This window comes from Ascaphus truei, chromosome 1 (assembly GCF_040206685.1).
Source record: "Ascaphus truei isolate aAscTru1 chromosome 1, aAscTru1.hap1, whole genome shotgun sequence".
Taxonomy (NCBI): domain Eukaryota; kingdom Metazoa; phylum Chordata; class Amphibia; order Anura; family Ascaphidae; genus Ascaphus; species Ascaphus truei.
The window spans coordinates 397,889,322-397,912,316 of NC_134483.1; the positions used below are offsets into that span (position 1 = coordinate 397,889,322).

Genomic DNA, 22,995 nt, shown 5'->3' on the forward strand with positions numbered 1-22,995 from the left:
CTAGTTTGAATGGAAAATCTCTGGTGCTTTGCTCGGTCACTGCAGAGTGGTTTCCTTGATACATCATGGGGCAGGTCTGATGTTTTCTTGATCTTAGTTAAGCTACTGCTGGCATGCATGAAACAAGCCTGTGCCACATGCTTGGAATAGCTTTAACATGTGATATTAGCAATAACAAATGCTCAATAGGGATTATTCGGGTTACAAAACAAACAGACCTAACTCACAAAAAAACAACACGGCTCTCTGGATTATGAAGGATATTTTTAAAATGGGACACTATGTACAAACTGCTATAAACCTGATCTGAATTCCTACACAAGCAAACGGTAGACTATTTATTATACGGTTAAGTGTGCTTTTATTTTAAATGTAAAAAAAACCCACCAAAAACACACAATCCTCAGCCACCAATACAAATATACAAGATGAATCTCAAACCACACAACGCAAGAACCAGGAACAGGAGTAGCCAACTCCAGTCCTCAAGGGCCACCAACAGGTCAGGTTATAAGGATATCCCTGCTTCAGTCTTTGACCGAGTCAGCAGTGCTGAAGCAGGGATATCCTTAAAACCTTACCTGTCTGTGGCTCTTGAGGACTGAAGCAGGCTAGCCCTGACCTAGAATGTCAAATGATCCAGTTGAACTGAAGCTGCAGTATCAATTCTCAACAACTTTGGCCAAAAGATGAATTTCATGTGTGCATGTCCTTTGTTCCTAAATCAGGAGAGTACTACATTAGGTAATACAGAATAGGTCTGTGCAACACCTCATCGTGCAATCTCCTCAGAGAACACATCATATAAAACGGCCTCAAAACATATGCACTTCCTAGGTCTGCTATGTCTGTTTTGTGTAATGCCCACGTCTGCTGCAAGCTAAACGCACAGTAATGACCACAAGAAGGGTACTTGCACACACTATCAATTTCTGCAGTGGGGACCGGAGAGGGTTACATGGATACTGAAGATAGGAATGGTCATTTCAGCATTAAGAACACTATTCTATTTGTATCCCTAATTATTAATCCATGATTTTGTTTCAGTGATTGGTGAATGCTCTGTGAAGGCCCCTACCGTGTTTACACTGGTGGAGGTCCTTGTTTAAAGGATATTATGACCTGAATAGTGACCATCAGCAAGGTTCCTGGGAAGGCCAAAAAAAAGCCCACTGGCCTGACAGCCAATAAGTAACAGCCAAGAATGACATTGCTGATGAGGTTTGGCTCACCAGTAGCTACCCTGCACCACGTATGTTAAAGGGGAAGTTCTAGCTAGAAAGTACTTGTCAGGTGCACAGAGGAAATGCATAGTATGTCAGTAGGTTTGTAACGTTTACATTTTTGTTTGTTTTCATCTAAGGCCTCGGGCATGGTCAGTGCTTAGGTGCTGACCTGTGCTGAGGCGCGCTGCTGCTCGGCAGTGAAGCTTGCGGAAGCGTGTGTCTTAACAAATCTTTAATTTCTGAGCTCGCCGGAGCGCAGGGCCGGTCACGTCACAGGGCTCCCCTCCCCCCCAAGCCCCCGGACGGCGCGCGGTCTAAGGCCGGGGAAAGCACCCGCTTTCCCTCAGCCTCCGCACGGCTCAAGTCTCTATGGACTCAGCCTTAGCCTAATCTGCGGTCACCAGAAAACCTCTTGCTTGCTTGGTTGCGTACTTGATGCAATTCTATTTATTTCAATGCAGAGATGACTAAAAATATGCCACGTGTATGCATATGGACACTTCAATAAACTGGTTTATATTGGTGACAACTTTGAGCATCCTTATTCTTTCCCCCCCTGCGACCAAAGTGAACAAATTCCAGCAAAAAGTTTAAGGCGTCTCATCTGGGTGATTGATCCTTTTTATTTAACTTTAACCTGACACCTATAACGGTTTTTATTTATGTTTTGAAGTTAGACTTTGGAGGGGTTTGAGTTCCTCCGGCTGCTCCCTTGTGCGATCAGCAAGTACTATCCCCAACCCCCCTTATCTTTATTGGATCTCCGATTAGTACACCGGTAGGATGAGTGTTAAGAAAACACTTGGTTAACAAACACTTCCCCATTCCGAGGTCCCTAAGAAATTCAACTGCCCGTCTATGTGGGATTGCACCTTAGAAGTTACATTTATTTACACACTTAATGTACATTTACCTGGAACCAAGGGGTTCTCTGGTGTAGAAGTAATGCCTTATCCAGGATAACACAAGGTTCAAACAATGTTATCAATAAAATAAATACAAATGGATGCAGGATTGTCACTTTACATGCTTATTATTTCTCATTGCCTACTGAATGCACCCTTAACCGCTTCATTCTATTCATGACAAGAGAACACGCACTGTTTTGCCATCTCTCAGCCATTTGTGTCGTGCAGAAAAAGACAGCTTGCAATTCGTGCAAAGTCAGAATCCCACATCCTTTTCTGTAAATAGTGTAGCAAACTAGCACCGACAGTCAGAGTGTTACCAGATCTGAAATGTTCATTTTACATAGTACTCATCCCCGCTGCCCTTCCACCTCTTGCCTGAACCAACATGAGCCCAACTAATTGCAAGAGTTTCTATACCAGGAAAGGCTGGAGATGATTAGGGAGGGGGAAAAACCCAGAATTGTGCAGGGATTCCGAACGTGCGTGCAAGGCAGAGATTCCGAACGTGCGTGCAAGGCAGGGATTCCGAACGTGCGTGCAAGGCAGGGATTCCGAACGTGCGTGCACGGCAGGGATTCCGAACGTGCGTGCAAGGCAGAGATTCCGAACGTGCGTGCACGGCAGGGTTTCCGAACGTGCGTGCAAGGCAGAGATTCCGAACGTGCGTGCACGGCAGGGATTCCGAACGTGCGTGCACGGCAGGGATTCCGAACGTGCGTGCAAGGCAGAGATTCCGAACGTGCGTGCAAGGAAGGGATTCCGAACGTGCGTGCAAGGCAGGGATTCCGAACGTGCGTGCACGGCAGGGATTCCGAACGTGCGTGCAAGGCAGAGATTCCGAACGTGCGTGCAAGGCAGAGATTCCGAACGTGCGTGCACGGCAGGGATTCCGAACGTGCGTGCAAGGCAGGGATTCCGAACGTGCGTGCAAGGCAGATATTCCGAACGTGCGTGCAAGGCAGAGATTCCGAACGTGCGTGCACGGCAGGGATTCCGAACGTGCGTGCAAGGCAGAGATTCCGAACGTGCGTGCACGGCAGAGATTCCGAACGTGCGTGCACGGCAGGGATTCCGAACGTGCGTGCAAGGCAGGGATTCCGAACGTGCGTGCAAGGCAGATATTCCGAACGTGCGTGCAAGGCAGGGATTCCGAACGTGCGTGCAAGGCAGAGATTCCGAACGTGCGTGCAAGGCAGAGATTCCGAACTTGCGTGCACGGCAGGGATTCCGAACGTGCGTGCACGGCAGGGATCCTGGAAGTGAACTGCTGATTTAAAATGTGAGCTTCCTGCACACTGGCCTTCCACATTCCTTCACAATAGGCAGTCCTCCTGACCCGAGGGCATCAAACTAGGGGTTTTATTTCGGGACTAGACAGCCACAAGATAGATCCACATAATCAACAGGATATGTTCATACCAGACACACATCGGGTTGCTATTCTTTAACTTGCTGCATACTGAAAAGCACTGAAGCACGGACCAAGAAAGAGCAAGATGGAGCTTAGCCAACGGAAAGATGAGCTTCTTTAGGCACTGAAAGGGAATAATGCTAAAGATGCAGCTCCACACAGCAAGACACATTGGAGCTGCAATGAAGTGAAAGCATGTACTGTGGGTGCAGTGTAAGTCCTATACAGGCATACCCCAGTTTAAGGACACTCACTTTAAGTACACTCGCGAGTAAGTACATATCGCTCAATAGGCAAACGGCAGCTCACGCATGCGCCTGTCAGCACGTCCTGAAAAGCAATACTGACTCCCTACCTACACCGAAGCTGTGTGCAAGCGGGGAGACTATAGAGGCTGTTACAAATGCGTTATTTACATCAGTTATGCACGTATATGACGATTGCCGTACAGTACATGCATCGATAAGTGGGAAAAAGGTAGTACTTCACTTAAAGTACATTTTCACTTTACATACATGCTCTGGTCCCATTGTGTACGTTAATGCGGGGTATGCCTGTACATGCAATTGAGAAACTCTGGTCTGATGCAAGGGTTTTCAGCCCTCTGCTTCACTGTAATGCTTTGGACAGCCGCATCTTATGCAAGTGGGTTTGTATATTTTGTAATTCCCTGGTCAGTCCTAGAATTCGAGTCCCTGGGGTTCCAGGAGCAGAGGGCTAACAATTACTGCTCTGATGTAGAATAAGATGAGAAATGGGTAGTCTAGGTGGGGCAAATGAACCGTGGCTGCCATAAACGTCTACATTTCTCCTGTCAGGGTGATTTAGGTTCCCCTGAAGTCTATTTTTGTATACAGTTTTTCAGAAGGTATTTTGTATTAGAAGGCAGTAGCATGGATCTCAAAAACCACATTACTACACTAATAATAAACATAGGGGCATATGATTTTGAACACAAGTTTGAAGACAATTGGAAAGCCAGTATAACTAGCCTCCACTGAGGAGACCCAAAAAGGTCCAAATAGCGGTCTGCGAGTAGGTTTTACTGGCTATGCACTTCTTCAAACACAGGCTGCGTTAGAAGCACTGTATGCTAAGAGGCAATAGGGGAAAGCAGGTATGCAGACACGCACATGTGCTCACACGTGATATTTTTTATTTCTTGAAAAGTTTCAACCATATTTTTTTTAAAGCTAAAACATACAATTAAAAAAAAAAGGTAACCGTCGATTTGGAAATTAGGGAATTTGTTATCCAAGTTTCATCCAGAAACATTCTGTCTAAAAATAGGCCGTTTGGTACATAGTAAGAAACTTGAAATTGGTACAGCAGAACAGGTAATGAAAAGGAACCCAGAGAGTACAATGCAGAGAAAGCGGTTGTACCACTTGATAATGCCCAGAGGATTGTCATGGCCAATTGTCAAAGCCTGCAAGTGGGATACAACACTAGAATATTAGGTAACGTTCAATTATACATGGGGAACGTCTGCAGACGTTTGAAGGAGGACTAGTGCAGTGGTGGCCAAATCCAGTCCTCAAGGGCCACCAACAGGTCAGGTTTTCAGTATAACCCTGATTCAGCATAGGTGGCTCAGTGTTGAAAGTATCACTACTTATTTTTTTTGGTGTTCATCAAATACCCATCATTTTTTTCCAATCAGTGCTAAAGCAGGGATATCCATACAACCTGACCTGTTGGTGGCCCTTGAGGACTGAGTTGGCCGCTCCTGCCATAGAGAATTCAAGAAAAAGCCATACAAGCTCTTACAAATTGACCGGTCCTCACAAAATGTGGCCTTTGTGCTCTGGGATTGAGAGTAGGAGGTGACACATTAGAAACGCTTTGTCTTCTTTAGAAGGATGCAGGAAACACCACATTATGCATTCATTCCACTCAAAGACATGAAACCAAAACACTACACATGTATCATTCAACATGCTCAACCTATTCATCTACAGATACTGGCTCATTGTTTATATAGTATCGCCCTCTCAGCTTGCCTTTTATTCTTTTAATATGGAATATTTCCCTATTTTTACCATGCACAAAAGCAATATATGACTAGTTTTAGGTTTGAAGGGATAGCATAAAATGGGTAATGTTGTCTTTCCAAGGAAATAACATTTTATTATATACCAACTACTAGCTACGACATAGGAGTAATTGCCGTAACCTACTTGAACTCTAAAAATATCAAAGCAAGAGAAATGGCTATTATATTTAAAAGAACATGAAAAAATACATACATCTCAATATATCTCTATCTCAATATCTATATCTCAATCTACACTCCTGTAACAAAACACTTGTCACAAAATAATCTCATTCAGTTCCCAATGCAACCGGGGACATCACTGACCTAAAACAATACGTTTGATTTTAATTTAAAAAAGTGAGGAAGACACAAGACCCCAAAATACAGGTATATAGTTATTTGATATTTTGCCACCTACTGCATACCATTACTTTTTAGCAAATTTGTGTCATACGTTTATAATCAAAATACAAAACATTCTGCTTTTCAGGGTATTTATTCCTGCACTAGTTATAGTGAATCTGACAGATACAGAAATCATCCAAAAAAACTCTACAAACGTTTTCAATGAGCATTGCTGCACTTTAAATGTTCTTTTTACTTCCCTGAAATACTGTACATACTGAAATTAAGCTGTCTTTGCGATAGATTAGCACAAATGTTTTTACTATTTGGAGTCTGATTAAGGCTGAAAGAATGTATTATTTGCCTTGACAGGTGAAGAAAAAAGTTGTTACTTTCCTAAATCTTATTTTGTAAATTAGACCACCTAAAAAAACAAAAAATGTTTATTGGTAGCAAATACGGAAAAAATCCAATCTGAAAATGTTTTTATAACTTTTACTCAAAATAGTTTAAACTTGTATAACAAAAAAAACAAATTGCTCTTTTAAAACATTTGATGTGGTTTATACAGTACAGTTCCAAAGCGCGGGGGAAACCGTTTCGGGCTAGGAGAATACGGCTTGTGCAGCCAACACAACATAGACAAACAAATTCCTCAAAATGCAGGTCTCCTCTAGGACAGAGGTACAAAAGTAGAGCCATCCTCACAAGTTCATAATGCAATTCTTCATTTCTTGGAACAGCCAAGAACAGAGGAGGAACAATGTTTCAGGCCCCAAAAGGACCTTTCATTTTGAGGAATTTGTTCATGTGCTTTATACAGCCACTAGCTGATATACCCAGCGTTGCCCAGGATGTAATTTTGGGGGGGGGGGGGGGGGGGGGGCGACAGGGTTGGGCTTCCCACCCCCATTGACAGCTAGGTGGGTGACCGAGTTGACTGAGTGTGTGGGTGACCGAGTTGACCAAGTGGGTGGGTGGGTGACACTTGACTGAGTGGGTGGGTGGGTGACACTTGACTGGGTGGGTGGGTGACACTTGACCGAGTGGGTGGGTGACACTTGACCGAGTGGGTGGGTGACACTTGACCGAGTGGGTGGGTCGGTTTGACTTTGGGTGGGTGACTGGGTGTGTGGGTGACTGGGTGGTTGACTTTGACTGGGTGACAGTGGGTGGGTGGAAGACAATGGGTAACTGGGTGAGAGTGCGTGGGTGGGAGACGGTGGGTGACTTACCTTGACCGGTGGTGGTTCCTGGCGGCAGACGGTTCCCCTCCTGGCATTGATATCCCCGTGGCATCTGGCTGGGCAGGAGGTGGGTTCGGGAAGTTGGCGGGGGGGGCAAGAGTGGCAGGAGACCCGCGCCGCGCTTCCCCTCCGTCCGGGAGCCGGTGCACGTGAGGGTGAGTGCAGGAGGCCCGCGCCCGCTTCCCCTCCGTTCCTCGTTGGGAGCGAGGGGGGGAGGAGCCTGGAGTTTGCTGCTGAGTAGGAGGGCCGCGCCGCGCTTCCCCTCCGTCCGGGAGCCGGTGCAGGGCGGCGCACGTGAGGGTGATGGTGCGGCTGGGGATATTGCAGAGCGTCCGGGTTTGGGTGAGGTGGGAGGGGGGAGAGAGTGAGGGGCACCGAGAGAGGGGGGGGGGTGTGGAAGGTGATCTGCGGTCCGGCTGACGGGGGAGAGTGAGGCCAAGCAAGGTCAAACCTCAAGTGTGTGTGTGTGTGTGTGTGTGTGTGTGTGTGTGTGTGTGTGTGTGTGTCAGAGGCGCACGTGGTCACGGTGTGAGGAGAGTGTGCGTGTGTGTCTCTCCTCCCTGCCTGGCCCGCAGGCCAATGAGCTGTCCAGCAGACGTACACACACAAACATTATTTGAGACATATATATATAGATCAAGCGACTTGGTCAAATGTTAAAAAATAAAGTATATTGCTCAAGAAATATAAAAGTGATGAATACTGTAGGATTAACTGGATTTCCGTTTTGAACAATCTGACGTCTACATATTGGACAGCATATCCTTAGGTAAGGTATTTAAATTCTATGATGCAAATGTATTAAACATAAAGAGAAAAAACAAATCCAAACAAGCTAATAATGCATCAAACCATACAGAGAGCCGTTTTATATTATATTAGTTCAACCCAGAATCAAACTATGATTTTAGTTCAAAAATAAATGAAATAATAATGCTCACACAGATCGCTGGAAATACTCCACGCTAGCAGGTTTTATTACACATTATTTGTGAAACAGACAAAGACCCGGGCCAACCATTACAAAAAGGCATTTTGAATGACAGTATGTGTGAGTGTTCATTTCTAGAACACTGCCTGCACACAGAGGCCTTCTATTAAACCACAGTACTACACTGCAGACGTTTTATCTAGAAGCTGTTATGCCAAAAGTACATCTGGTGAAAACAAAATACAGATCTTGTTGTGAGAGCAGCTTTTTTCACTACCCCGAGTGGGGCAGAACGAGGAGACAAATTGTGCTCACCCCGATACTTTGTTGTGAGAGATTCACCTTTGAATAAAACTTGAAAAATTCAGTACATAGTCTTGCGTATCCTTTTATGATGTAGGACACCAAACAGTTTTAGCTTTCTAGGGATAACGCAATGGACCTCAATACATTTAGGTAAATGACTTGCATAATAACCTATATAATGTGCGATTGAAACATATTCCAGCTTCACATTGCACATACAGTACAACCAGGCTCACACTTATGAGACCCAAAAGGTCGAAAGAGCTGTCTGTGAGTAGGTTTTACTGGCTCTGTACTTCTTTATCTCGGACTATGCTGCAAAGCCGTGTATAACGGCAGGCATAAGTTTATAGTGGTCCCTGCTACAATGGACATGAAGCAAAAGGTGACAGTCTGCTCATTCGCATGTCATTTCCCAGAATCCCAGTAGAAGTAGAATGCAGTAGAAGCACTGTATGCCAAGGTCAGGTCCCCAGTGGCTGCTGCGGCGCGTGCTGCGGCGTGCGCGCCACACACCACGGCCCTCTTTGGGGCAGGCCACAGTGGCTGTGTGGGCGCGCAAAGTGCCGTGACGCGTAGGCTAGCAGGAAAGACAATGTTTTTGTCTTCCTGTGCCACTGTCACATGCTCGGCGGGCGGCCAATGGAAGGGCAGGTATGCTCCGCCATGGCTGCGCCACCCACCATGGCTGTACCTCCTCGAGCATCCTACAGACCGCATCGGTAGTCTGTTCACGCGCCGCCAGGCGCACGTGCACCAGGGAGCACTGGGGCCGTAGCCCAAGAGAGAATGGGGAAAGGCGGGGTTGCAGACCTGTCTGATACATACATGTGAATGTGCTCCCAAGTGATATCTTTATTTACTTAACAAGGTAAAGGAATACATTATTCAGCAATCTGTTTGCATTTTTGTTTTCATTTTATGAAAGAATAGCACCTTTTTAAAAGGATGAAAACCAGGTAAACGTTTTGTGTTTGGGCTCTTAAAGCTACAATAGTCATCCAATTTTCCATTGCAAAAACAAGACGTAACGGTAGTTACATCAGCATAATTTAGGGACGAGTGTCATGTTTTTCACAATGATTAAATCTGGATTGCTGCCATCTTGTAAACAATAAAGCCAATTAGCGATTCACAATGATCAGGCTGTTTTGTGTTGATTATTTTAGCATTTCTCTACTTCATTCAGGAATGAAGGAATGAAAGGAGGATTTGTGTTAAGCAACTGCTTTAGGGTTGTTACGTCAAGCAACTGGTTTTTCTTGCAGTTTTTGGTTGCATATTATGAGAGCGATCACGTTCAGTTGAAAGAAAGCACCACAGATACTTACGGCTCAGACGCAAGGAATCATTGTGCCATGTTTGAACAAACCTTACTTTGTTCAGCTCTCTCTCTATCCTCATCCCAAGGTAAATAGAATAAAGACGAATGGTAGAATCGGCTACTGTTGGATGTAAAACATCCTAGATAAAGCATGTGATCCAATAATAGAGAACTTGTAGGGATGAGTGGCGTCTAAAAACGGTCCATGCACTGTGGGAAATAGTTCAATTATCGCACCAGCAGGACCCACTTATGTCCTACCCCTGAAAATAATGCTGTATAAAACCATGCAGAGTAGGACTAAACTATCAAACCCTACGCTATAGAAAACGCTGCTTGTGCCCAGCAAAAAATAATATTTATATACATACATAACTGAGCCGGATGTAAAGCAACTTAACTAAAAGGGAACAAAACACAACCCGGTGATGGGAAAGTGGAAACATTTGTATTATTATTACCCTCCAAAAAAAAGGAAGTTATTGGAAAGAACTTTCCAGGATCTTTACATTAATGTTTAATATAACCGGGTAACAAAAAGGCTGTAGGAAATAGAGTGCGTGACAGATGGAAGAACACCTGCGAACTATACATGTGCTCATTACCCACCGTGCATTGCCGTTTCATTAAAATAATCTCGCTTCCAACATGGAACTACTCTGAATATTTTCATTGGACTACAGAAGTCTGATCATTCTCTCAAAACATCCCTCATGCCTGCCAATAATTACAGCTGCACCCCCTTTAATCATTACATAAGACAAAGGAAAAGTAGCACAAATAAACCGGATTAGCAGTAGGCTACCTTTATTTATTAAACCCCAATCCCACTGCGGGAGGGCCTGCTTCCCCTCTAATTTAACGCTGCTAGAATATATTTATTTAAATCAAGCTATAAATTATTTCCCCATTTTGTGTACATATCCCCTGAATGGTGAAGTGTGTTAAAATCAAGTGTTCTCTTTAAACGTATCCCATCCAAGAACCAATAGAGGAAGGGGAGGTGGGGAAGTGGGAGTCTGGCTGTACAAGCACTTGCTGATCACCCAAAAGGGAGCAGCCAGAGGAAACCGGAGCCCTCCCAAGTCCAGCTTCAAAAGATTCATTTAAAAATACTTTGTGTGTGTGTCAGATTTGGGTAAAAAGGCATTACCCAGATGAGCTGGGGGGGACACTATTTATAGACTGCCCCTCTTGTAATTTTCCAATAAAGCCTTATGATTTTCCCACTATCCGAGTTTGCTACTTTTGTACATCTGGGCTTTCCGTTGGTGCCATGACCCTCTGTTGCAGATCAGATGAGGGGTGGCTCTGGCTGTAGGAGAACTTGCTGATCAGCACAGTGACCACACACAAGGGAGCAGCCCCAGGAAATCAAACACCAACCCCTTCCCCCAAGTCTAACGTTAAACAAATAAATGCAAAAGACTTGTAGGTGTCAGATTTGGGTAAAAACAAAACAAAAAAACACATCAATTACCCATAAGAGACCCCGTAAACATATCACTGGATTTAGTTATGTGGATCTAGGAGGGATTACTCCTTTAAAGCAGCAGTCAAAGCTGACGGTTCTTTTCTCCCTTTAATATGTGCATCAATACAATCCACACAATGATAAGTAATTAGCTAAATTGCTGATTGATCTGCAAAGATTCGGCTCTGGGGTTCACTAAATGGCTGCAGTGGAGTATTGGCTCAGTATCTGTGACTTTGCAAATGGTTGCTATAGAAACAAAAGGCTTGTTACATTATAAGACATTAAAAATGTAATTCAGAGTTGTTTAAAAAAAATCTACAAGTATTTTCTCATAGTACAGAACTGATTTATTTACGAATTACAACACGTAAGATATTGCTTGGTCTTCAGCTTAAAATGGAGATAAATGTATCCCCTTTTATCTTATTATTTTAACTTGTAACATTTCCACAGTAAACACATGGCTTGGAAGGTTTTTACAAACCTACTGAACTTTCTAGATACAACAGTAAAACTGAAAAGGTCAAAGTACACACATCTGTATATAAGAAACCCACATACAGATGTAATTACCTCCATAACTCCAGCTTCAATCCCGCTCATACAAAACGCGCCACCATACACAGCCAGGCTATAAGATACCATCGCATATGCTCTGACACTGAAGACAGAAACACACCTCACAACCCTGACCGAATTGTTCAGACAGAAGAGATACAAGTCAAAGACTCTTGCCACAACAATCACAACTGCACTTAAAGCCCCACGAGAAAACCTGCTCCAATAAAAAAAAAAAGAAAAACACACACACAGGCACACACACAGGCACACACACAGGCACACACACAGGCACACACACCCCTGCCCTAGAGACAGTATGAAAAAATCATCAAAGATCTGCAACCCACGGCACACACAGAACGAAACAGTAAAAGAAATCTTCCCCAAACCCCCTATCCTTGCATTCAGGCAACCATAAACACTCAGACAGAAGTTAGTCAGCTGAAAACTTCATAACGAACTCAATGATGCTGAGAATGGCGCAAGACACGCTGCAAACGTTGTAAACATATATGCGAATATCGCCCATCCAGTCACAAACATAGAACATTCAATGTTCAAGGAACATTCTGCTGCACATCCCGGAATGTGGAATGTATGATTCAATGCAGCAAATGGGACTAAGGATGCTACATTAGTTTAACAGCCCAAAACTTCAAACCAGAAGGAACCTGCACAGACCCCAGTGGGACACCACTTCTCACAGCCAGATCATTGCATCAATAATGTCAAAATCAAAATCCTCACAAACCGAAAATATTTGAACACAAAATGATAATAGACTTTGAAACTAAAACAAATAGGACTCAATGCTGACACGGGGTTTCAAACAAATTACAATTTTTTGTAATGTTTCTCTCTGCCTCTATTAATTTTACAATTAAAGCAGCAATACATATTTGATTGTTATTACTGAAGCAGGGGCTCTGCGGGGCTCCACTGTGTTCATTTCAGCTGTGGGGCCCCCTGCTTCCAGAGGTACTTCCCTCTGTAACAGTGCCGGTATCTCTTTTCAGTTTAAAGTTCCCGGTCACGAGGGCCAATAGGAAGCCGCACCTGATGAAGTCACAGTTTCCAATTGGCCAAAGGTACATTTAAAGACACCATTATGTTAGGCGCACAGTATCTCTGACTGCAGAGGTACCAGCACCCCCTCTTGAGATGTACATCTCTGGAAGCAGGGTGTCCCAGAACTGAAATTAACAGTTCAGCTCTAAAAATAAAAAAATAAAAAAACATGGCGTCAATCCCGTATTTGTTTTTTTTATTACATTCAAAAAAAGTGAAACCATATTGATCCTTTAATGGAAGCCATTTTCATCTCGAGCTGTCTCATTCCATCGCTTCTCTGCCTTTGTCATCGGTTCTTTATATTTAGGGATTCGAATTGTCAGTGCTTATTTTTTGTTGTTTTTCCCCAGTTTCCCAGTTTTTCATTTTAAATCAAAACAATCTGTGCTTATCAGTGTTAATGAAAACAACTTGCCACACCTTTGAATTTGGTGTTTATCTGTGCACACTACGCTTTAGTTTCCATGCTTCCTTTGTATCCTGTCTGTGGTCCTAATGCAATAAGAAATGATGATTCATCTCCAGTATTCAATGGCAGTGAGGTCGCTGGTGGTTTTCTTTAGGTGTTTCTTGGTTACAAACCAAGAATCTCTCCTTCTTTTCCACTAGTAACTGGGATCTGACACCGTGATAAAGAAACAGGAGTTTATAGCTTATAGAGCATTATATGCGGCCCACAAGTCTGTGACTATAAAACACAGAATGTTACAATAAGAAAGCGTAGATTTTTCAATCAAAGTTAATGTAGCAGATAATGTCCCTAAACGTGAACATGCTGTTGTATAAAGCAAATAAAGCAGAGTGGGGGGAATCAGACCTTTCTCCTTCTGTGCAAAACGTAACTGGCAGTAATGTAGGATTTCCAGGTTTCATGTCAAAATAAAAACCACTAGAGGACAGAGCGCTTCATAAACTGCACCCTATGAATGTGTCTCAATCTGTTTCCAATTTTTTTTTAATGCATTCTCAAGTACTAAATAAGATTATAAAACCGCTTGTGCCAATGACCAAAAAAAAAAAATAATAATAATAATAATATCATGTTCTTGTATAGTGCTGCTAGTTTTACGTAGCGCTTTACAGAGACATTTTGCAGGCACAGGTCCCTGCCCCGCGGAGCATACAATCTAGGTTTTTTGGTGCCTGAGGCACAGGGATAAAGTGACTTACCCAAGGTCACAAGGAGCCGTCACCAGGAATTGAACCAGGTTCCCCTGCACTCAGTGCCAGTCAGTGTCTTTACTCACTGAGCCACTCCTTCTCTGCCAGACCAAAATGCCAAACCAGCCTTTAGAAAATGGGCCGTCACTGCACCAATATGCAACATTCAAATCGGCAACACAGGGGATCATGCAGTACTCAAAAGTATTCCGCACAGAGCAATGTGAGAGGTGTGAATAAGAAGGGGGAGAGGACACAGGGCTGTACATCAGGGAAATGTGGGATTCAGACATTGCACACTAGGGATAAATACAGTATGAAGATTAATGTCTCCAGTAAAGAAGCGATCCCCCCAGGAGCCTATAGAAGTGTCACTTTTATAATGTTAGTATCTTGCCCTCTGAGCATATCCTCTTTTTTCTTCTTCTTTTGAAACCTAGTGTTAAAAACACGTTTTTCTTAGTCTCTAGCTTGGGGTTACCGTGGTAACCTTTAGACGGAAGTACGCTCTGGGGAGAGCTTCACTTCATCCCCTGGACACTTAATATTTCAAACGCTTCTATCTCCTGAACAAAGACTCGCCAGACTAAAAATAAAGCGACGTGTGACTCAGAAGACTGGTCACATGACCCATCAGAGCCAGTGGGTACGTGGCCAGGGATGTGGCTGGAGCCTCTGGCACCGAAGGGGTTAAGCAAAATGTAAATCATAGCAACAATTACAACAGACACATTGCTGGAAATGTTCACATCAGCAGCAAGGAAACATTCATGTCAAATCAACACACAGGAGAGAAACCATGAAGAAGATTCTACAGGAAGTATACAGGTACATTTAAGGGAGAAGGCAAGACTATCGGACATTCCGCATTCAATCATTGACCTTCGCTAGATATGATCAATAAGAGGCACAGTAATTATTGTGCGGGTTTTATAGCATATCTCGTGCCATTTCTAGAGCCCCAACAGGGAATCAGCACAACGTACTATTTGCTTTTTCAGTTCTAATTCTCACACTCCAAGTCTGGTTCTATTGTATTTTAATAGTTACCCAATAAACGTTTTTAATTCAGTCATACACCCATTCAACCTGGACCAGACTATTTCTCTTGTACTGCATCACATATACTCATTAGGGTACTTTTCGCTACAGACATTGAGTGCATCACAAAGGGACTTATCTGTATGTTAGTGTCTATGCTTCATACAGTGTCTTCTTCTTTGTTTGCTGATCAATAAGAGGCAAGCTTCCATTCCAGCTGCAGCAGGTTACTTTTTAGGCCATGAAGGCACAGCCCATTACATTTCCCCGTCCAAATGACCCTTCATTATTGCAATGTCCCCCAAGTCTGCCCAATAGCTTTACCAGCCTTCCCCATTGTGGGAATTTCATGTTCAGTAAAGAGTATGGTCGCCATTGTAACATTAACATATTTCCGATTTATACCAGAAATGCAAACTTTTCAGTCTGCACCCCCCCCCCCCTCCCCCGCACACATTTAATTTAAAACTCCTTCGAGGAAGCTTGGCGCCTCTGTAACTGCCGCGTCCTCCACCCCCAGAATATATTGCGCCCCCCCAGTTTGTGCACCCTATATTTGTATTGTAATGCAAAGCCCACAAAGACATGACCTAGCTTTGTGTATAGTATGTGGGAATTGTGCTGCTAACCTGCATTGGCACTGAGAGTCCCACTCTGCCGTTCCTTTAATAACCAATAAGGAGCATATGAATGGAAGGAGAAGAACGTGAGTGGTGGCTTGTGACTCACTTTGTGACTCACTTTTAGTCACAATATAGGCTTTTGACTGTTGCCACAATGCAATCAAGCATATCATGATCAGTTGTTCCTTGCAATGTATGTGAAGCGTTACACAGGTGCAGGTCTATAGTTGAGGCACAAGATATTGCCATGTACAGTTTACATGTGAGTTTGTAATGCCTACGGCCAAGAAATATAGATAAGTATTTGTATCTTATTTGACCCTTTAGTAAGAGTACGAACACGTTTAAAGTTGATAAACATTTGATCTGAAAATCAGAATGTACCTTATCGTAATGTTACAGATCACTGTGTGTACAAGTGATGTAATTAGTAACCCTACTGCCCTAAACACAAAGAGCGCCCAAGAGAAGAAACTATTCAGACTGTCTCTGTACGTTCTCCCTACCTACCAATTAGATTGTAAGCTCCTCGGGGCAGGGACTCCTCTTCCTTAATGTTATGTTTGTCTAAAGCACTTATTCCCATGATCTGTTATTTATATTATCTGTTATTTATTCGATTACCACATGTATTACTACTGTGAAGCGCTATGTACATTAATGGCGCTATATAAATAAAGACATACAATACAATAGAGACAAGAATGGATACGTGTAGGTACAGTATCCATTGTGTAGGTTTAGCCTTCTGTTGCTTAAAACAGAACTGCGAAAAGAAATGCTTCTTTGTAATTTTTTGCTGTCTAACTAGGTCTGCAGTGAAGTTTGTGAGTAGGGTTACTGGATATAAACGTCTTTAACCCAGGCTGTGCTGAAAAGCTATGTTAGGCTGCGTCCATGGAAGGACAGGCAGCGCCGAGCCGTGTGGACGCTCTGTGCTGAGCCCCAGCATCCTCAATGAGGATGTCTTGAGAGGGGGCTCACGCGAGCATCCGCAGGCGTGATGAGGAGTTGGGTTTTTCAGCCGACAGCCAATGCTGTTTTGCAGCGCGCTGTCGGCTGAAAACCTCCAATCACAGCAAAGCATCGTCAACATCACGGTGCCGTGACGCATCGCGGGCTATTAGCCCAGCGACATCACTGCCCCGCCTCCCGATCATGCACGCTGACTCGCCTGCCAGTCCATGGGATCGCTGCTGACCGGGCAGGCGAGCCTCAACGTCAGCGCGGAGGACCCGCGGGCTGAGGCTCTATGGACGCAGCCTAATACAACAGGCTCATGCTCCAGGGAGATGAAGCAAAAGGTGGTACCGTGTGCTCGTTTGCATATCATTACCTAGAATCCCTGGCGGCAGGGGAAGCATTGTATGCCAAGAGATAATGGGGAAATGCAGGGCTGTGGACCCAGAGAACTCAATTTAAGAACTGTTCTTCCCAATAAAATATAGATACAGGCATACCCCGCATTAACGTCCGCAATGGGACCGGAGCATGTATGTAAAGCGAAAAATGTACTTAAAGTGAAGCACTCCCTTTTCCCCACTTATCGATGCATGTACTGTACTGCAATCGTCATATACGTGCATAACTGATGTAAATAACACATTTGTAACAGGCTCTATAGTCTCCCCGCTTGCTCACAGCTTCGGTACAGGTAGGGAGCTGGTATTACTGTGCAGGATGTGCTGCCAGGCGCATGCGCGAGCTGCCATTTGCCTATAGGGCGATATGTACTTACTCGCGAGTGAACTTAAAGTGAGTGTCCTTAAACCGGGGTATGCCTGTAATGCTTGCAAAAATGCAAACAGTGAAAATGTCAACCATTTCTATTTCAAAGCACTTGCAGTAAGTAAACCTCCTGAGGCTAGAAGAAAAACAAAAAGGTTAACTGGTCAGGAGTATAAAAACCATTGTTAAACATTTTTCAAAGATAATCTAAGGGACACCAGTTCCCCTACATGTGAAATGTGTACATCTTGTGAGCTGATGTTGAAGATTAGCAGAGTCCTGGTTGAGAGTACAAACGCAAATGAACATTTCAATAGTAAAATAGGAACATTGAAGGATCTAGGACTTAAGTGGAGAGTCTCCTACCCCATCTTGATTCAGATTATGTGCAGTGAACCAATAATCACCAAGGGTAACATTTCAAAAGCGGCTTCAAAGAGATTTCATAGTGAACCTGGAAGAACTCACACTAACTACCGTCTTTAAAATGTCTCGGAGTCATCCTTCAAACCAGCTCATCAATCACATCAAGTCAAGAATCCAGAGCACTTCAGTCCCCAACACAGAGATGCAGAATGCATCAGGGAGCACTTGGTCAGGTTGCCGTGGTAAACAGGAAAGAAGAGTGGCATATGGACCTCTACACCGCTCCCTTCTTACAGAATTGCCACAATCGAGGTGATTGACCAAACAAATACGTGTGTGTAGTTTGTTCAGTGCCAGCTTTGACACAGAGAAAAGAAAACCTACTAAGATGGCCACGTGGGTCACCGATAGACTGCCAATAGAAGGCTGTCTGTCAAGCCCTGACCCCGCCTCCATTTTGAGTCCGGCAGGCACTTATTTTACGCACTGTTGGATCGGCGGTCCCAGGTTCACGGAGTCGCGGTGAGAAAGAAAAAGAAAGAAAAAACAAAGTTGAGAAAAACAATTTAAAAAATAAATAAAAATGTATCAACTGTGTTATTTCTTCTTTGTAAAAAGCAGAGTATAATTCGGCTTTAACCTCTGTGGTTGTTAAGGTTAACAGAACTACAATAATCCTAATGCCAACAATCTCATATTACAGAGGAAAACACAGTAATAAACAGCACGCTCTTTTAACACTAAAAAAAAAAGGGGCTTTACTTCTTTCCCTAAATTAGTACTGCAGTGTATGTGAATATTACCAAGAAAAACAACATTGCATATAAGTGTGTATCTGTGGACAAACCAATCACCTTGATGAAGCTGTTATTTTAGATGGACATCCTTACAACACATCCTACAGTACTTCCGCACAGCCAGCAACTGAACAGGACTAATTCATTGCGACAACAGCAGTCTATCTACATAGCAGTGGACTGGAGGGAATTTAACAAACATACATGCTCTGCAAACAGCTATGACACTTCTCAGGAGTAGATTTAGCGGTAATGAGTAAAGAAACATTAAACGTGCTTCTCCCAGAATCCATTGAGAATAAAGCAGCTCAACTGCATGTCTTTTTTAAATAATAATAGGATGTGGTCTGTACTTTAATGAACATCCTCAAAGCACTCAGGGGAAAAAAATTAACTGATTTACCACAAGATTCAAAGAGAATATTTTAGACGGTAATCCAATTATTTTCACATTTCCTTGTTGTTAAGACTTTAGTTTGCCATTGTAACCTGGGAGTCTCTGGGTGCACAGCAGTACGAGCGACAGTGCTTCCAGAGGTCATTTTATTTTGTATTCCTTTCATGCTCACAAGGTGCTGGATAAATATGATGCCCAACACGGCGATACTAGCTGAAGTTGTCAGGCCACTATGTGATCGCAAAAGGAAGGCTCCCTCCTCTCCCAAGGAATTGGCTTTCCTATAATAAACATTGTAGTTGTGTACACATGTTTTAATTAACAGGATTTATTGGTAGTTAAACCAATTTATAGTACCATTACCTCTTGGTCTTTCTACCATTACCTCTTGGTCTTTCTTTGAGTTTTTTTTTTAACTTGTATTTTATTGGGGTTTTTTTTACACAACTTATTTTGGGGTGGGAGGGAGAGGGTACAAAAGAAAAATAGTAGGGGGAGGGATGGGGAGGGATACATTTCCACCTTTGCTTTGTTTTCGGTACAATCTATATCTATTACATATAGATATATATATAAGACCGAAATAATGTTTGTGTGTGTATTTGTTCGCCCCTGTGTGTGTATTTGTTCGCCCCTGTGTGATTGGCCCATGGACGCCCCCCCCCCCCCCCCCCTCACATTGCGTGCACCTCTTGCCCTCACTTGGAATTGGAACCTCACTTGGCAGGACCATCTCACTTGGAAGCCGACTTGCTAGGAGAACAAATTTGCTTCTCAATGCTACCCACACTCCTCGCCGACCCCGGCCTCACTGCCTCACCTCTCCCCCCACACCAACACCCCCCGTCCGACCAAAAGTACCCGCCGCCGCAGCCACCGCTCCTCGGCGCCGCCGGCCTCACCGCCTGACCTCTCTCCCCACACCCACCCCCCGGTCCCAGCACAAACAGCCGCCGCAGTGACCGCTCCTCGGCGCCGGCAAGCTCACCGTCTCACCGCCTGACCTCTCCCACCCCCCCAGCTACACACAGTCACCACCTCACCTCTTCCCCAACCGCCCCGCCACAGCACAAGCAGCAGCCGCTCCTCGGCGGCGCCGGACTCACTGCCTAGCGCCAACAGCCTCACACCTCTCTCCCGCCCCCAAGCCCCCCCCGGTCACAGCAAAAGCAGCCTCCCCATCTCCCCCTTCCTCCGCACCACTGAGGGGTGGGGGGGAACGTGAGGGGGGGCAACACCAGACTGACTGCCACACACACATACGAACTGCCTGACACACACACACACACACTGACTGACACACACTGACGCACGCACACACACACACACAATGACTGCCACGCACACACAAACAATGACTGCCACGCACACACACACAATGACTGCCACGCACACACACACAATGACTGCCACGCACACACGCAATGACTGCCGCGCACACACGCAATGACTGCCACACACACACACACAATGACTGCCACACACACACACACAATGACTGCCACACACACACACACACACAATGACTGCCACACACACACACACACACACACACACCCTGACTGACGTACACACACACACACTGCCTGACGCGCGCACACACACACACCCTGCATGAAGCTCTAAAGGGGGGGGGGGGGGAACTGTAAAGGGTGGGGTGAACGGGGGACAAACAGAGAGGGAGGAGGGGGGAGGGGAGAGAGAAGGGGGGGAGGGGAGAGAGATAGAGAGGGGGGAGAGGAGAGAGGGATCAGTACATCCCGGGAAACGCCGGGTATATCAGCTAGTCAATTATACTTTGTTACAGTTGTATTTACTTCTCGGCGTGGTTCACATTACAGTTTTGTGATATAACATTGGAGGAGAGATTGTTAGAGATTTATTAAGCATTTATTTCCCAGTAAATCATCCACGGCCCCCATATTTTTAGAAAAGATTCGTATCTATCCTGAATTAAACTGGTAAGTTTTTCCATTACCATAATCTCTCTTTGAGTTTTAACTATGTTTGAAGCAGGGGTCTTCTGAGCTGAACCGTGTTGATTTTAGCTCCAAGGACCCCCTGCTCCCAGAGATACTTACCTCAGAAGGGGCTGTCAGCAGCAGCCCAATCTGAGGACTTAATATGTCTGTTTTAAGGTCCCGCATCCCAATGGTCAGCCACATCATCATCCCTGGTGGCTTCCTATTGGCCCTCATGATTTTTAAGCTTGAGATCCCGGCAGCATCTTCACATATCACGGGAGCAGGGGTCCCCAAAGCCCAAATGAATGCGGTTGAGCTTTGGAGACCCTCTGCTTCCCATCTGGAGAGAATTAGAGCTGGAGGGACTTCTGGAGCTAAACCACACTGTATTCCACTCTTGGAATGCCACCCGTTCGTGAGACACTTACTGGTTTAGTTGTTGGACATTTAAAGGGATCATCCAATAGGGAGACACAAGGTTCCCACCCAATAACCCTTCATCTCCTCCCCTCCCCCCCACCAACCCAAGGACACTGGCGCTTCCTAGCAGTCTCTAAAACAGGGGTGCGCAATCTGGGGGGGGGGGGCACGGGCGGTTGCAGAGGCCCCGTGCTCTTCCCCAAGGCATTTCAATTAAATGAAGGGGGATCGCGTGAGGCCTCTGTAACTCACTTACCAGGGATTCAGATGCGTGGTGCGACGCATCGCCATGGCAACGTGACGCTGCGGGTCACGACGTGACATGACCCTCGCGGCGTCATTTGACATTGGAAAACGAGGTAAGGGAGGCGTTAGCACTAGGGGGCGCAGCTCCAATAGTTTGCCCACCCCTGCTCTAAAAGATCCCATTTCCCCAATATTTAAAAAAAATACTTTGCAAGAGCTACCCCATTCACTCGTGCGAGCTTCTCTACAATTTCCCAGCAGTAGATCTATGATATGCGGCAATAGAGTGATGGAAGGCCAAACCAAAAACCACCACGGAAGAACCTAGCATGGATGACTAGGCAGGACGTGCTTAAAATGGAAACAATGCACACGTGAAAGAGGAACTGCATTTCCAGTAATTTTGGAGGAAGTAATGCTCGTCTTTCTCACACACAACACTCAGATTCCTGTACCACTTTATTGACCAAAAAAAAAAAAATTTGTTCAGCGATTGTGACAGTAGAATCAGGACTGCAGTAACGTGGCCAGCCCAGCAAAGCAGAAGTTCCAGTCCAGAAGGGAGAGTCTGTCCCCCACAGAAAATGTATTTAAGGTGCTGTATAAGGCCGAGTCCATAGACGGACAGGCCGTGCTGAGGCGTGCAGACGCTCCGCGCTGAGCCCCTGCATCCTCAATGAGGATGCCTTGAGAGGGGGCTCACGCGAGCGTCCGCAGGCGTGCTGACGAGTTGGAGGTTTCAGCCGAGCGTCAAGCTGTTTTTCAGAGCGCTGTCGGCTGAAAACCTCCAATCACAGCACAGCAGCGTCAACGTCACGGCGCCGTGACATTGACGTTAGTGCGTCGCGGGCGATTGGCCCAGCGACGTCACTGCCCCGCCTCCAACCACCTCCCCCCCCGGCTCCCTTCTCGCACGCTGGCTCGCCTGCAAGTCCGTGCAATCACGCTGACTGAAGCAGGCGAGCCTCAGCGTTAGCGCGCCTCCGCTCTCCCCATCCATCTATGGCCCGGGCCTAAGGATTAATATTCAGCACACGCTTTCAGGTTCCAGCAAACTCCTGGCTGCAAAAATGTAGCTTAAGAAAAGGGGGCATTTCTTCTAGCTGTTTTTTTTATTTGTAATTTTTTTTTTTAGTGAAACTTCTTTGCTGGCACCTACCTGTACGAAAATGTCGCTGGAGCTTGATGGTGACGGAAGTAAAAAAAAACAGTGACGTCACTGTGGGCAAAAAAGGCCTTTGACGAGCGTCACTTTGGGCAAAAGAGGCTCGGGTGCTTGCGAGCAGCAGCAACCCAATGGAGACCACACGCACACACAGACGCGCACACAGACACGCGCGAGCGCACACACACACACGAGGAGTTCTATATTTATAGTGAAGTGCAAAAAGCTCAAACGGGGGG

General features: G+C 45.1%; 1 protein-coding gene across 1 annotated transcript in view; it reads right to left on the reverse strand.

Moving 5' to 3' along the window:
* The window catches only part of RAPGEF2 (Rap guanine nucleotide exchange factor 2), a 319,916-nt gene extending 307,941 nt beyond the window's left edge, over positions 1 to 11,975 (reverse strand). Inside the window, 1 exon segment of the mRNA XM_075612336.1 lies at positions 11,790 to 11,975. Within this exon segment, the coding sequence (XP_075468451.1) occupies positions 11,790 to 11,861 (72 nt within the window). The 5' untranslated portion in view covers positions 11,862 to 11,975.
* Positions 11,976 to 22,995: the final 11,020 nt, after the last annotated feature.